At 39.6% G+C, this 14,644-nt stretch overlaps 1 protein-coding gene across 5 annotated transcripts in view; it reads left to right on the top strand.

Moving 5' to 3' along the window:
* Window positions 1–14,644, top strand: part of LOC109070279 (partitioning defective 3 homolog) — a 455,709-nt gene that overhangs the window by 421,814 nt on the left and 19,251 nt on the right. For all 5 annotated transcript variants that reach the window (XM_042751639.1, XM_042751638.1, XM_042751637.1 and 2 more), the window contains one exon: window positions 13,608–13,731. In XM_042751639.1, coding sequence (XP_042607573.1) covers window positions 13,608–13,731 — 124 coding nt within the window. The remainder of the gene's footprint in view (window positions 1–13,607; window positions 13,732–14,644) is intronic.

The following is a 14,644-nucleotide window of genomic DNA, read 5'->3' as shown; positions in this document are numbered from 1 at the left end:
AGTTGCAGGGTTACTTCTAGTTAGTAGAATGTCTAAAGTGCACTATCAAAAGTGTTTACCTAAAAAGTTAGTTTGAAATAATTTTTAGGTGAATTATTATTTAACTCTGGAAACATGCATTGTTAGGGACAAATTAAGCACATTATGTTGGCATTTTATTGGCGGTTTTGTAAAATGCATGCATGCAGTCACTGTTCAAGAAAGCAAGCAAATCCTATCTAGATCCGAGAAGTATGGGGTGCCGTTACATAACCGAAGAGAAAGAGATGAAAAGACATGCAGACAGACAGAATACGAAAGATCCTCCAGGGAAAGAAGACGCTGTTTCTGCACAGAAAGTAGGACTGCTCAAGACTGCAAAGCACTCCTGAAGTTTTCTGCCCTCATCATCGCTGTTGAGTTGAAAAGTGTAGCACCATAATTAAAGAGAACTTCAGAATGCGCTTGTCTGGTAACCTGAGGGAATAGCTGGAGTTTGTCTTTATTCAGTGGTGAGACTATGGGTGAAGGATTAGTAGAGATTACACTGGGATCCACATTCCGATAACTTCATCCTCGTTTTTTTTTTCTTTCTTCGCTTTACTTCAGTCGCTGCGTATAAAGCACCTGCAGAGAAAACGCTTCCATCTCAGACGATGACAGTCGGACGGCTTGTTCTCTCGCACCCTGTCACCCTCATTAAGCCTGTCGATGAAAAGTGTGGAAACTCTCGTCAGATATCTGCATGTTCCAGCGGCCGCTAGGCTTCTAAAGTTACAAACCTCTAATCCTCCGGCTTTGGCAGAAACAACTTTGGTATTGCGGCTTAAATGGGTATTTTGAAAGTTTCTCAGGCCTTTTGGTGGTGGGTGTTTTTTTGGCCGTCCGTGTTGAGAAACAGATGTTGGCTGTCGGCCATCTTCTCAGTCTCATTGACTGAGCTGTTCTGGCAGCTAGCTTCGCTGACCTCTGCTTTGAGCGTATTTGGCAGGCATTGTATGTCTCTTTGAAAAGCTGCTCGAAATCTTGTTACATCACAATGATCAGACCATTGGAAGCACTTTATACAAAGACACAAGAGCGTCATAACAGGTGTCTTTTACTAATAGCTGGCTAATCCTTTCTTCTGAACAGTCTGAAGCTGGTTAATCAGCAGTTACTCCAGATTTACAAGTTTCCTGTGACACTTTCCCATTATTTCCTTTTGTATCGCTTTTTTCACTCTCGATCTGGAGACAAAATCCTTACCTCAAATTACTCTGAATGTCATATGTATAAACACAAGCCTTCCATGTTCATATGTCTGATAATCAAGAATATAAATGCCATGATTCTCATGAAAACTGCACAGTTTAGATTTGGAATAGAATTCTAGCACACACACAAGTTCCAAAAGGGAGGTTTTGCAGCGATGCAACAGAAGAACCATTTTTGGTTCCATAAAGAAGGTTCCATTCATGTTAAAGGTTGCAGTTGAGTGTTGAGTGGAGTACACTCTATATTGCATACCAGCATATTAGTTAGTTAGTTAGTTTGTTCATTCGTTCTTTCATTCATTTTATTCTACAAACATTTAATAGAGTAGTATGGCATTTTAGTGTCAAATTATTTTATTTTATTTTATTTTATTTTATTTTATTTTATTTATTAGTTATACAAATTTTAACTATATAAAAATGTCTCACTGTAATGATAGAATGAAAATCATTCCTACATAAAATAATAAGTAATTAATTGATTAATGAATGAATGAATGAATGAATGAATTCATTCATTCATTCATTCATTCATTCATTCATTCATTCAATCACTTTACAATTCATGTCATTTACATTTACAATCACTTAAAACAAACATTTAAAACTTTAGTGTAGTTTATGGTACTTTAGTATTTAATTTAATTTAATTTAATTTAATTTAATTTTAATTTAATTTAATTTAATTTAAATTTAATTTTTAATTTTAATTTTTCGCCCCCTCCTCCCTCCCCCCCCTTCCCCCCTCCCCTGCTCCCCCCCCCCCTCTTCCCCCTGTCCGCCCGTGCCCCGCCCCCCATTTCTAAATCATTCCTACATATTTTTAAATTGATTTTCGCTTTCTTTTCTTTTCTTTACATAATATAACAATAATTCAAGAACAAATAAACACAAACCTATCATAATACATAATTTAGTATTCATCCCAGAAATCTCTTAGCCCCCCACTATACCAACATTGCAAATAACAATAATAAACACATTACAAACCTACATCATAATTCACAAATAAACAACATTGTTCTTATTCATCCCAGAAATCTCTTAGCCCCCCACTGCTCTATCTTTTCTTTCTGTTGTGTTCTGAAGCAACATTGAAGAGTATTTAGTATGAAATATTTTTTTATTTATTTATTTTTTTTTTATAAATATAGTGCTGTTGTGACTGTTTAGCTGTCCCTTTGTCTCACATCCTATGCTTGATTGATGGCTGATTGTGTCTTCTGGATGTGCACGTGCAGAACTGTGATGGCCTTTGGTTGTGTTCTCAAAAGACCTCTTAGTTTGAACCTATAATGTGTCTTCATTAAGACTGAGAGCCTCTTGCAACCATAGATCATTACAATGACAGGACTTGCACTATGCCACAGTCAGCAGATAATTGTGATTCGAATACCGGGGTCATTTAGGGTGATCTTATTAACATATGTATAGCCCAGCGGATTGGTCGTCAATATGATGTCTAAGTCTCTAATTTTCTCTCTGTCCGCTCTCTTCGCTTCAATCATCCATCTTTATCCATCCCACCTGTCAGTTATTGGGTACTTTATATATGCCATCAGATGTCAGACGCCCATGAAGTGACCCTTCAAAACACAATCACTTCCTGTTGCTAAGCGACTTTGCTTGGGAAAGCAGCAACGGGATTTAGGAATGTGGATTGGATGTCCATAAAAAGAAATATTGTGAAGAGGAATTGATTTTGTTTAGCTTTGAGAAAAAAGAAGGCTCTCTCTGTTTTATGTGCCATCTGTCTGCATATGCCAACCTACTGACCTTGCATTGATTATTACACAACATTGGAAACTTAATTGAAATGATGGCCCGTGTCAGAGATTTTTTTGGTCATCAGTAGCATGGCCATTACTAAAGGTCATGACCCATGACCCCAAGTGAGGGGTCCCATAACAGGCTCTCATTCAATAGTTGTGGATAACTGGGTTGGACACACAGAAACAAAATACATTCACATACTTTTCTTTGGCCTTGCCCACCAGTGGTATTTTAGTATCAGTGAAATACTATTATAGTTATTATTATAATAGTATTGTTGTTGTTATGAGTTAACCATAACAACCCTGCTGCTCACCTTTTCAGTTTTTTGTCTTTTGATGAAAATTTTCTTTACATTTAGTCAATATTTTGTCATTTCATATTAATTTAATTTTTGTCCATTTTATTCTAACTGAAATGACTTTGAAATAAGATTTTATTTTATTTTATTTTATTTTATTTTATTTTATTTTATTTTATTTTATTATCAGCAGTTCTGACTACAATAATTTAATTATCCTCATGGTGCATATATCTATATTTTCTATCTTTATATTTGTTTTGGTTTTGTTTGTTTGTTTGTTTTGTTTGCCAATAAAAAAACAACAACAAAAAACAATAATAATTATTATTATTATTGACATTTAGTTAGTATTTTGTCATGTCATAATAATCTGATTTTGTCTATTTTACTCTGACTTTATTTTATTTTATATTTTATTTAATTAATTTATTTTCTTTTATTTAAACAATTGTAATTATAAAACCTCTTGGTGCATGCATACATATGCATACATATATATATATAATAAAAAAATGTACATTTCTTGTGAAAATTCTGTATTTAAGACCGGAGTAAAAAACTCTGATGTCAGTATTGTTATGGCATAAAGTGGCACATAGTAGATGGTTTCAGCTTGGTGTCATTTTTCCTTTATTTATTAATGAGGACGAGGCACTTGGGAAAGGTGGAAAAACGAATAGCAAAAGAAAAGTGATGAAAAAATGTGAATAATTTACTTGCACATCCTAGTACATTTCAAAAGCTTCAGCTGCTGCAATTCCCTCTGTTTTTTTTTTTTTTTTTTGAACAAACCCCAATGAATGAACTTTTTTTTGTGTTTAATCTGTTCTGCATATTCTGAAGAAGCCATGAAACGTAAACCGCCAGGAATCATGCTTCAGGAATGACTGACAATAGATTAGCCAGATAATCCCTTTCACAGATTCAATCACACAGCTAACTCGTACAACAGATGTCAAATAATACGCTGCTGCGCAATGTCGGTGAGGGCCCCGGGTTGCCCACCTCTGAAACCCGATCTCCACCTCCCCGCGATGGGTTGGTGCCCTGGCGTCTGTTAGCTCATCTGGAGAGGGGCTTTTGAGAGTGAGGTCAACGGTGTGTGTAATAAGCTAGTGCTAGCGGATGGCTAGTGCCCATTCACATGCTGATTTTCTAGTCGATCCATTTGCATTAAGTGCAACATAATTGCCAACTGCGGCCTGATTATGGTGCATGTCGGCCGGGATGAAATATGACCTCCCATCTGCACCCGCCGCTGCTCAACTGATGTCAGATGGGTGTAAATCTAAAACGAAAAGGTCGTTTGAGTTTTCAACGCTAGTGAAATACTACCACTTTGAAATGGGTGATGCATGCTTGTATTTATGGAAAAAAAGGATATAAATTAGTTCATGCACCAGAACAATCGCTCTCTTTGTTCATGTAGGCTGTGTTTTCCACATCTTTCCATTCAGTATTTTTCTCATCTTTTTTATTTTGCCCTCTTTTTTGGTCCGGATAAGTTTCCCAAGAAGGAAAGCTTGGTTCCCTCTCTCAGTTTGCTAGAGTGTCTATCCAAATGTGACTCCTCAGTTAGTGGCCGATGGAATTTTGATGAGCCGGAGAGGAACAGCTGGAGTCTGCAGTGGTTTAAGTGACCATGTCGCCTCTTCTAGAGACTGGAGTCTTGCTGCTGTTGTGAGAAGAAGCTGAGCAGCTGTATTGGGTATTGGGATGGTCACATGGCTCTCAGAATGATGATGCCATGATGTGAATCACTAGTCCACTTACTCTTTCCCTCTTTCCTGTAACATGATTATATTTGAGGAGGTGCAGAACCTGTGGTCCTCCATGGTGGCTTTCAAAGACTAATGCATTACATTCTCCTTCTAAGGTGCTCATTTTGTTCCTGTTAGAAACACTATGAATCGCCACATATTCAGATCAACTTGGGTGTCTAAATGGACTGGTCACAGAGTTTTAGGGCCAGATTTACTAACAGCTTGCATCAGCGCAAACCGTATTTTGCCGTTAAAATAGTTTTGTCAGAATTTACTAAAGACGCACAGTGAAGAATTAGTTATGGAGACAGTTACTTTTGCGCCTGACCTTATTGAATATGCATTTGTAAGAGAGTTTTAAAATGAATCATGCAACACACTTTACTAACATTTGCGATTGTCAAATTACTGGCATTTGACCCATTATCTAACGCCCAAAACAACAGGCGGTAATTTGCGCTGGTCATTATGAAAAATAATCTGGCTGCGTCTGTGTTGTTTAATATGCGCATTGTTAGTAAATCACACGCAGAATATTCCCCCATCTGCGCTTTTATGGAATTGTGCTCTAACGCTAATTTGCCCTGTTTAATAAATCTGGCCCTTAGTCTGTCTACATCAAGATTTGCAGTACTTATCCACTTGTTATTCAGGAATACTGAAACAACCAAGATCTTTTTGAATTAAAAGAAAAACCACCCACATTCCTCACATTGAAATATAGTTGTTAACCATCTAATTACAATAACGGCTGGTGTTTTAAATTCATTGTGAGATGTGTCCTTCAAAGTCAGTCGAAATATGCAGTCATTAACTGTCTGTATCATTAGTCGTGTGCCTCCCCACCTGCAGCAGTGACTGAGATTAATGAACTGGAGTGGCATATTGAGACCTTGGTGAAGGCAGACTGAAGGGTTGTGAGCTCTTAGACACGTGTATCAGGCCCTGAATACATTGAATAGCCTAGGCAAGCTCTCTGCCGCTCTTTCAGATTCGAAGCACCAACCAATCAATGATACTGGATTAACGGCCTTAACTTCAAAGTTCATCTTTCTTTTTATGGAGTCTGCAGCTGCCAGTCCAACCTCTGCTCTAATGCTCACTTCCCAGAACTACATCACAAGACGCAAACTTCTTTTAAGTTTTAACTTGAGAACAACATCACTTTTTATTTTTATTTTTGGAGTTTCTCATTAGCGTGTTTGAAAAAGACAGCAAGCGATGGATTCCTAAAAATCACAGTTATCTGTTCGTAAAGTTAACATGAATTAGATGTACACAATTGAACTTCTTCAGACAATTTGACAAATCTAGTTATGCATTTATGTTATAAAAATTATGCTTGCTTTGTATTTCACAGAGCCTAATGTTTTATGGATTGAAGTCATTATACATTATTGTCTATAAGGGAGCTTGTTTTTTTGGTTTTACTGACCATAAATGTGTAAGATTGCCAGGCCCCTGCAGGAGTATGATAGATTGATTTTAATAATTTATAAAGGTCTGGTGTTGCTGTAGACAAATACCTCTGTTTACCGGAACATCTTCAGATTAAAGTGGTGCTTCTCCAATATTTTGGCTGACTGTCAAGTTTTAGAGTGTTCCCCATGAGACAGCATAGTGAATTGGGAAATACTAATATCACATGTTTTGTTGGTTCAGTGTTGGCAAGACCTGGTGGGTGTGGCCAACAGCTATTACAGGAAGTAATCGCAATTAAATCGGCCAGGGCATGATCTGCCATCGACACCGATGAGAGAGCTTTTGTAATCATCACTACAAATTACTGACAGCTGTTCTGGTGTGGAGACCAAGGCTTTATAGCACTAGTTGGACTGCCAGTTTAGGCGGATGGGAATTCATTGTGAGGCTAGTGGACTGAGTAGTTGACATCTACATTTTCCTGTTGCTTTATCGCTCATTTTAAGTTTCTCTTTCTGTCTGGTGTTTTCTTCACATATGTGTGGCACATTATGGTTTTCAGATGTTGATGCCTTTATAAGATTCTAGTGAATGTCGTGGCCAAGCAACTTTTAAAATTTAAAAAAAGAATCCATTCTTTCTTTGTTGTGCTGGTCAGCACTTATGGCATACAACCAAAAAGAATCAAGTGCAACCTGAAAAAAAAAAAAGTATTTATTTTGCTCACAGAGTTTAAACAAACTCTTAACCCCATGTAATTCAATTTGAATGTAACTCATCCCAATTGTGCTACAGACTTGACACAGCAAATCATGTGGATTGTTGAGGAATGGGGTGCTATTGCTTTTCTATTGTGATTTTCTAGTTGTGATTTTCACGTCTGGTTTTCACACCCATAGACTTGCATTGCAGGAGGGAATGAAGCTATAGAGACTTGAGGGCGAGCACCTTTGACTTGGACCAGTAAACACCAACTGTAGCAATCATGCACAACAGATTGTTGTCTTTCAAGTTCAAGTACTAAATAATTCAGCAGCAGGTTAAGTGTTACTATGCAAAATAAGTGTTAAGACACGAGACCGGGGAAGTTTTACTCCCAGCAGTTGCCATTGTCTGCTTGCCTGTGTGATTTGCGTTTGAATGTTAGCCAGACTAAAGAACTTTCTCACACTGAGGAACAGGTGCAAGATTTAGTCTCACCCTGAAACTGAAAAAAGACTGAGAGGGCATGTCGGCGAGAACAGCGAAACCAAATGTGCAGTCTCTGTCAGTGTCTCACAGTCGTGGCAGTTTTCAACATCCTCGGTTCTATATGTGAAGAACGTTTGGTTGAGAAAGTGTCTGTGAGCACTTTAGAAATGAAAGATTTCTTTGCCACCTCATCGTGCTTTTATCATCTCCTCTTTATTCCTCACAGAAGCCCTCCACATCTACTCAGGGTAGGTGTGTGTGCAGGTGCTCTCATACGGGAAGAAACCAGGGCTCCACCTCAGACTTCCCAGTGGGGGTCCAAGCGCACTGATCAGGACCCCCACTGCGCACTTAAGGGCCCCTATGCCATACATACACGAATCTCCAGGCTCTCTAATCGGGCCAGCCCGCTTCTTTGTCACGCTGTTTGTATCTCTGAAAGGAGCACTGGAGGCTACAGAGAGAAACAGGAATGGGGAAACAGGAACAAAAGCACGCCTCTCATTCGCAACAGGGCTGCTTATTAGGTAGTGGCACCCTCTGGGAGCAGGGCACTTGGCAGAGGACATGGGGTTGTCGGGGGCACAGCCGTACATCAGTCAGGGGAAACGTGGGTGAAGTCAGGGACCCCTAAGCCTGGAGCATTATCACCCCCTTTGTCAAACTGCACCTGTCACTCATTCAGTACGAGAACATGAACCGGTCAAACTTTGATTCACTGCCAGGCCTCACAGTGCAATAAAATGAAAGAAAGCAGCTGATATAAAGGATAAGCGATCAAGAGGAAAAGGAAGAGCTGTGGGAAGATAAAAGAGATAAATGAGACAAAGGAAAGCAGGCAATGATGAAGAAAGGAAAACTCAGAAGAGTGATGACAAGAGATATTGAATTAACACAAATGTGTGAAGAATAAAACAGCCTCAAACTCAAAGGACTACAGAAAGTTAAGTTCACAGACTGTTGTTGACTCAGACTGCATGGGCTGTGTTGTGTTTTATTGCAGATTGTGTGATGTGCATTGATTTCCTGTATAGATGAATGATAAAAAGCTAACTTTCGTTTTATCCCTGAAAATGACCAGCAGTAATTCTGATTTAATCTGTCCGTGCCGTCCGTACAGATCTATGAAGGGAGCTGATAGATATGACAGTCTTTGAAGGGAATTGAGTCCGCAGGGGTATAGAATTAATATGACTTAAGCTTTGAGTTGATGCAATATGACTGAGGGCACCAGCGAACCCTTCTTTTCATCTCTCATATCTCCTATGATGATTTGGAGGACATGGAAAGAAACCAGATAGTCTGACAGAATATCAATCTGATAAAAGGAATTGGGTATTCAGCAGAGACTTGGAATCAGAAATGCGTATCCATCTCTCTCGCTCTGTTTTGTTGAAAATATGTAAAGTTGAATTTATCACTGTTTGATAAGAGTAGAATGGCTGCAGCATCTCTAAATCCAGATGCTGAGATGTAGACCCTGTCCCAAATACTGCTTTGAGGCCTTAGGCACTGTTATCCAACCTAAAATGTCAAACGAGACCTTAAATTCTTGCAGACTTGACAGACAAACATCAGCCATCTCAAGTCCACAAGACCACAAGTTTACATCAATTTCACATTGGGGACAAGACCAGAGATCCTTAATGGAGAAAAGTGGGGACAGGCAGTTTTTTATTTTATTTTTATTTTTTAAATAAATGACCAGCTTGGGCCAATTAGAAATCAAGCTGACCAAAGTTGTCTTCCAGGTCAAAACCAGCTGCTAGTCCTTCTGCCCTATCTAGACTAGCTTGGGCCACCTACTGACCATCTTAAACCATGTACAAACCATGTCGAAAGTAAGTCAAATTCTGTCATCATTTATTCACCCTGCTGTTGGTCTCAACAACAATAGACCCCACCGACTTTTATCTTACTTTATAGAAAATTTGCCCACAGAAGAATGAATGTCATATAGGATTGAAATTTTATGAGAGCGAGCAAATGATTTTTTATTGAATTTTCCATTGCATCATGACCAACCCAAAGATAAGACACACACAAAGAAACAAGCACGGTCATACGTCAGCGTCCCAGGTGCTTCTCGGCAGAGTTTATAAGCGAAAGATTTACAACATCAGACTTAATATTAGATTCATTCATCTCTTCCATAGCATTCCACATTCTACTTCTAGACCAGATCACTCTGTCAGGCAACAAGCACTGTATCCATAAAGTACATTGTAATAACTTGGATTGCTTCACTTGATGTCTCCCAGTGGGGTTCTGCCTCTTTGGTTTCTTTTCTTCCCTCCTTCCGTTATGGTTTTAACTAGGCATAATCTCGGTACTGCCACATCGAATTTTCTCTGAGCAAGAACAGGTGAGGAGCCCTGTTTAGTCAGACGCCTCTGATGTCAGTGCTACCCATGCATCACACTCGATTCAGAGAGTTTAATCTGCAACAATAACCTTCTGTCTTCAGAGAAATTGCTTTCTGGGGCCGTAAAGTAAACAGGCAATAGGTGCTATTCAGCATATTGAGAGAGATTCGTGAACAGGAAAGGGTGTGCGTAGGCAAGAAATGAATACAACGAACAAGAAAAGGAGGGGGAAAGGCCGAGCTAACGGGGTGTGGACAATCGCAAAATGACCTTTCAGTCAGAGAACACACAGACAGATATTGAATGAGTCTTATTGTATTGGGAGAATGAAACTGCTGGCTTGTTAAATGCTGTGGCATATGGATATTTTATCTTCCTCTGCCTTTAATTGCTTTACTGTCAGACTGTTTCCCCCAGTGAATCTCTCTTTAGGGAGAAGAGACGGAAATAAACATGAAGACGTCTCCAGGAGGAGAGGCTTGACTGTGTGCTATCTCTCAAACAACATGGGCCTGTCCTCTAAGCCGGCTTCAAGTTGCATACCGCCTGACCTTTAATCTGATGCATAAACAAGAGGCTGGGGAAAGCGATCCCTCATCATCCTCCCCTCATACTCTACCGCCTCCTCATCCACCTCCATTGTTTGCCTTATGGGTGCATTTGTTCTAATTGTCACCGCTTTATTGACGCAAATTGCTGCGGGTCTTTGTGAGGTCTTGTTTAGCCCCATGGCTGATGTTGATGCATGCCTGGAGGTATTTATAACCCACACGATACCTGATGTCAAACATGCGCTGAGACTAATCATGTGCGGTGGTGTTGGAGTGTTCATGGACCGAAAAGTTGTCTTCTTTTGTAAGGGAGGACTGAATAGGGAGAGTAAACGAGATGGGTGGCCGCCAGCACTTAACGAACATGGATGCTCTTTTACGGTTCCAACTGCTAATTTTGATCTGCTAATCCAGATCGTCCAAAGACACCAATTGTAACTGAACTGCTGCTTATGTGGTCTTAAGTTCTCCCGTTCATTTAATAGCATTATGTCATTTAAACTTATTTCATGAGTATAGCTTGACTACCTCTACAACAATTCCATGTTTTAATTGTTTGCCAATCTTGTAATTTCCTGATTTCCGTATGACTCATAGTGGTCTTGTCCACATCTGTGGTTGTAAAAGTTCACTTTTCATTTTCTAAATTGACCTCTTTAACCACAATGGAACGTCATTGGAGGTTGGTCATTTGGTTTGTTTACTGGGTTGATCACAAGCCTCAGCTGGTTACCGAACTGAGTGACTCAGCTTATGGTCGCTTTAACCTTTCCAGCGTCTCGCTTTTATGACCAAATCTCTGCTGTTTGTTTTGGAGTCTGAGGATTCAGAGGAAGGCTGTTCCTAGGCAGGAGGATTAAGCTAATGAAACCATCCCTGTTCATCAACTAATGGATAAAGAAGGGAATAGATACAACACAGGCTTTAATAGGAGTGTAGAATGATGGTTTAATGTCAAGACTGGAGTCCACCGTCTCCTGAAAAACAAGCTGTAATCCAATCATATGGCTAAATCTTTGATGTCTGCCATGCCTGTTACATGCTACTGCAGATAGTTTACATCAGAATTAGGTTTCCTAATGAAAAAAATAGTGTCATGAAAAAGATAAGAGCGTATTTATTTGCAGATATCCTGTCTATTGTTCTTTCTACCAAAGCTTTGTTTGCCAGTTTCCTCTGTACTGCTCAAAGCTTGTTAGCGTTTCTCTTGCCATGAGCATAGACACCAGGCGCATTGCCATCCGATGCTAATGTGTAATCACACGTTTACAGGAGCTAATGGCCAAATTTATTTCCCCTTACAGATGTTTGGTAAAGGCAGAGTGATTTGTTTATTTTTCTCAGGCTTTTGACTGCTTTGTGTGGAAGTTGCAGCTGAGAGTGGTCATAAAAAGTCTACAGATTACTACAATTGAATCTCATAACACAAATTCGGATATTATTTGATATACAAGACAGCAAAGACTTCATGTCTCATATGCAGTTTATTCCAAATTTATCGTCCTTAGCTTCATTCGATTCTTTGAGAAGTTTTTTTTTTTTTTTTTTAAGTTTCTACTTTTGCTAAAATGTCAGTAAATGTCAGTGGATGAAGTTGATACACTTTGCACATTTTATGATAAGTTATCAAATGGCATTTATAAAAATCCTACCTTTAGATCAAAACTCTTATTATGTGATCATCTCACCTTTAAAAATGGATTTGAAACACTTTCCTGTGCCTGTTTTAGTGGATTATTATACTTGGTAATGGTGAGTACACCATTTAAATGGACACGTATAAGATTTGGTCCTTGAAAAAGCGAGTAGATTACCTGCCTGTATTTCCAACACCAAATGCACACGGCTCAGTGATTCACTTAATTTACAACACTTCCCTTTTCTCCGCCTTGCAAATGCATTTGATGGTTTTCAAACTCTTCCACCACCACATTTGAATATAGGAACGGGGCGTTAAATGAAGTAAAGCTAATACAATTGATTCTAATGGCTGCATGGAACAACAGAACAAGGATGTTCAGTCATCACCACTCATACAATTCTCATTCGGCTCCATCTGGTTTTTATGGCAGGCCATTTAGCGGCAGTTTTAATGAAGGGTGATTGGCAATGTGTCAGAGTGGCCATTTCAGTCAGTGGGATGTTCCTGCTTGCGATCTACAATTATGAGCACATTTAGACCAGACATCTCATCTTAAGTAAGCTATCAGCATCAATGGAGGATTAGCCACCTGTATCAGCTCCCCACAGAGATGACATCTCCGTTATTCACCCGAATGCTGAATTGCCAATCCGTATGCTGTTATTCCATATTTTTGCAGTCTTAATGTTTTACCTCTTTGTGTTCTCAATGAGTTTTTTTCACCCCTTTTTTGAGGATTTCCTTCCTCAGTTCTCCCTCGCTCGCTCTCTGTATAAATTAGGCGTATTATCAGACAGGATGTTGTATCATAATGAGGGGTTTGTCACCAGCAGCCCGTGTGGTGGAGTAGATAAAAAGCGGGGCTTGATTAGCGGGACGAGGCATATTGATTCCTGTTGACGGTCACTTTCCCCAGCTCTTAATGAAAGGAATGCAAATGAGTCTCTCTGAGTTCTCTAAGGGGGCGCGGGGCTGAGATGTGTGCCTTTGACTCTCTGTCGTAGGAGAGACATGTATCATTGCCCATGGTTCACTGGGGAGTCCTTCACGGAAACGTTTGGTCCGTTTCATGTTCTTAAGATGCCGGCGAGCACAAGCCAAATGTGGAAAAAGTAATGGACTGTGTCCATATGTGTAATTTAGCAAAATGGATAGGGGCACATGGGCTCAAATGGTGCTCGTGCTATTGATTCAGGAAACAAGCTGTATTCTTATAAGCATACGATCTGTTCTGTACCTTATTCAACTGCTGTTATCTGTAGTGTACCATCTGGTCTTTGTTCTTCTCATGTTTATGTCAGGACCAATGGTGATCTCATAAATGAGGATATATGATTGATTATTTGTCTCTTCTCTATAGCAACCGACTGGCACCCAGCAACCATGACCGGATACAACGTCTACGGCAAGAGTTCCAGCAGGCCAAGCAGGAGGAGGAACCTGATGACCGCCGTCGATCCTACAGCTTTCAACAACAACAGAGGGTGAGTGTGCAAGACTACTGGATAAACCTCAGCTTAGCATGTGCACCCTTACCCTGACCCTTAAACCTTCCCAGCATGGACCTCTGCAAAGTAACACTTTATCTCTCTCATCTCATTACGCGGGCTACATCCTACGGAGATCACATTTGTCAGCTGGAAACATCATTGAGGGTGTCTCATCTTAGAAAGTAACCATTATACAACATAAATGTACTGTCATTTCTTTCTTTGGAATTTAATGGTTACTTTTTTTAAATGAGCCAGCGTCAATGACGTATGTGGCCCACAAGTGCAAACTCTTTTTTAAATGAGTCACAGCTTTTAAGTCAGCCTGGTGTTTAGTGTTCAGGGCAAAGGGTGACGTATTATAATGAGATATTGTCAAGGATCTCAGATAACGCATGAATGGTGTTTGTTCTATGAGGTGGTGGGAAAAAGTGCATTTGTTGTAAGCATGCATATCACAAGTGCATCTCACAGTTTATTTGCCCCCAAACTTGCTTGTATTTGTTAGGTCTGCACAGAGGTGAATGTGTTTTACCATTGTGTCCTTGAAAGTCAGTGCTTCATTTTATTAACCGAGGTTAGAGGCTAGCCGTTATTTTATCTTTATCAGCAAGTTAAAATAATATACACTGCTCAAGAGGCTGGGAAAGAAGCTGCAAGGGGTCAAAGTTCAAATAGCTGTGTATCTTTACTCTGTAATGGCCTGAGCCAGACATGGCGGCCTGTCCTATGACTTCCTGTTAAGGGTATGGAGGGGGATTTCAAAAGATGACAGTCTAATTACTTCAAGGAATAGAACCATTTCCTAAATTAGAGGTCAGCCTTCTGACCCTGTCTTCTCTGACTCATATTTGGCCTCCATTTTCCTTTCAGGTCTTGAATAGCTCTACAGAGATTAGAATGTGTT

Source organism: Cyprinus carpio, chromosome B24 (assembly GCF_018340385.1).
Source record: "Cyprinus carpio isolate SPL01 chromosome B24, ASM1834038v1, whole genome shotgun sequence".
Taxonomy (NCBI): domain Eukaryota; kingdom Metazoa; phylum Chordata; class Actinopteri; order Cypriniformes; family Cyprinidae; genus Cyprinus; species Cyprinus carpio.
Note: the sequence above shows the minus strand (reverse complement) of the source record. Positions and strands in the feature narration are given on the sequence as shown.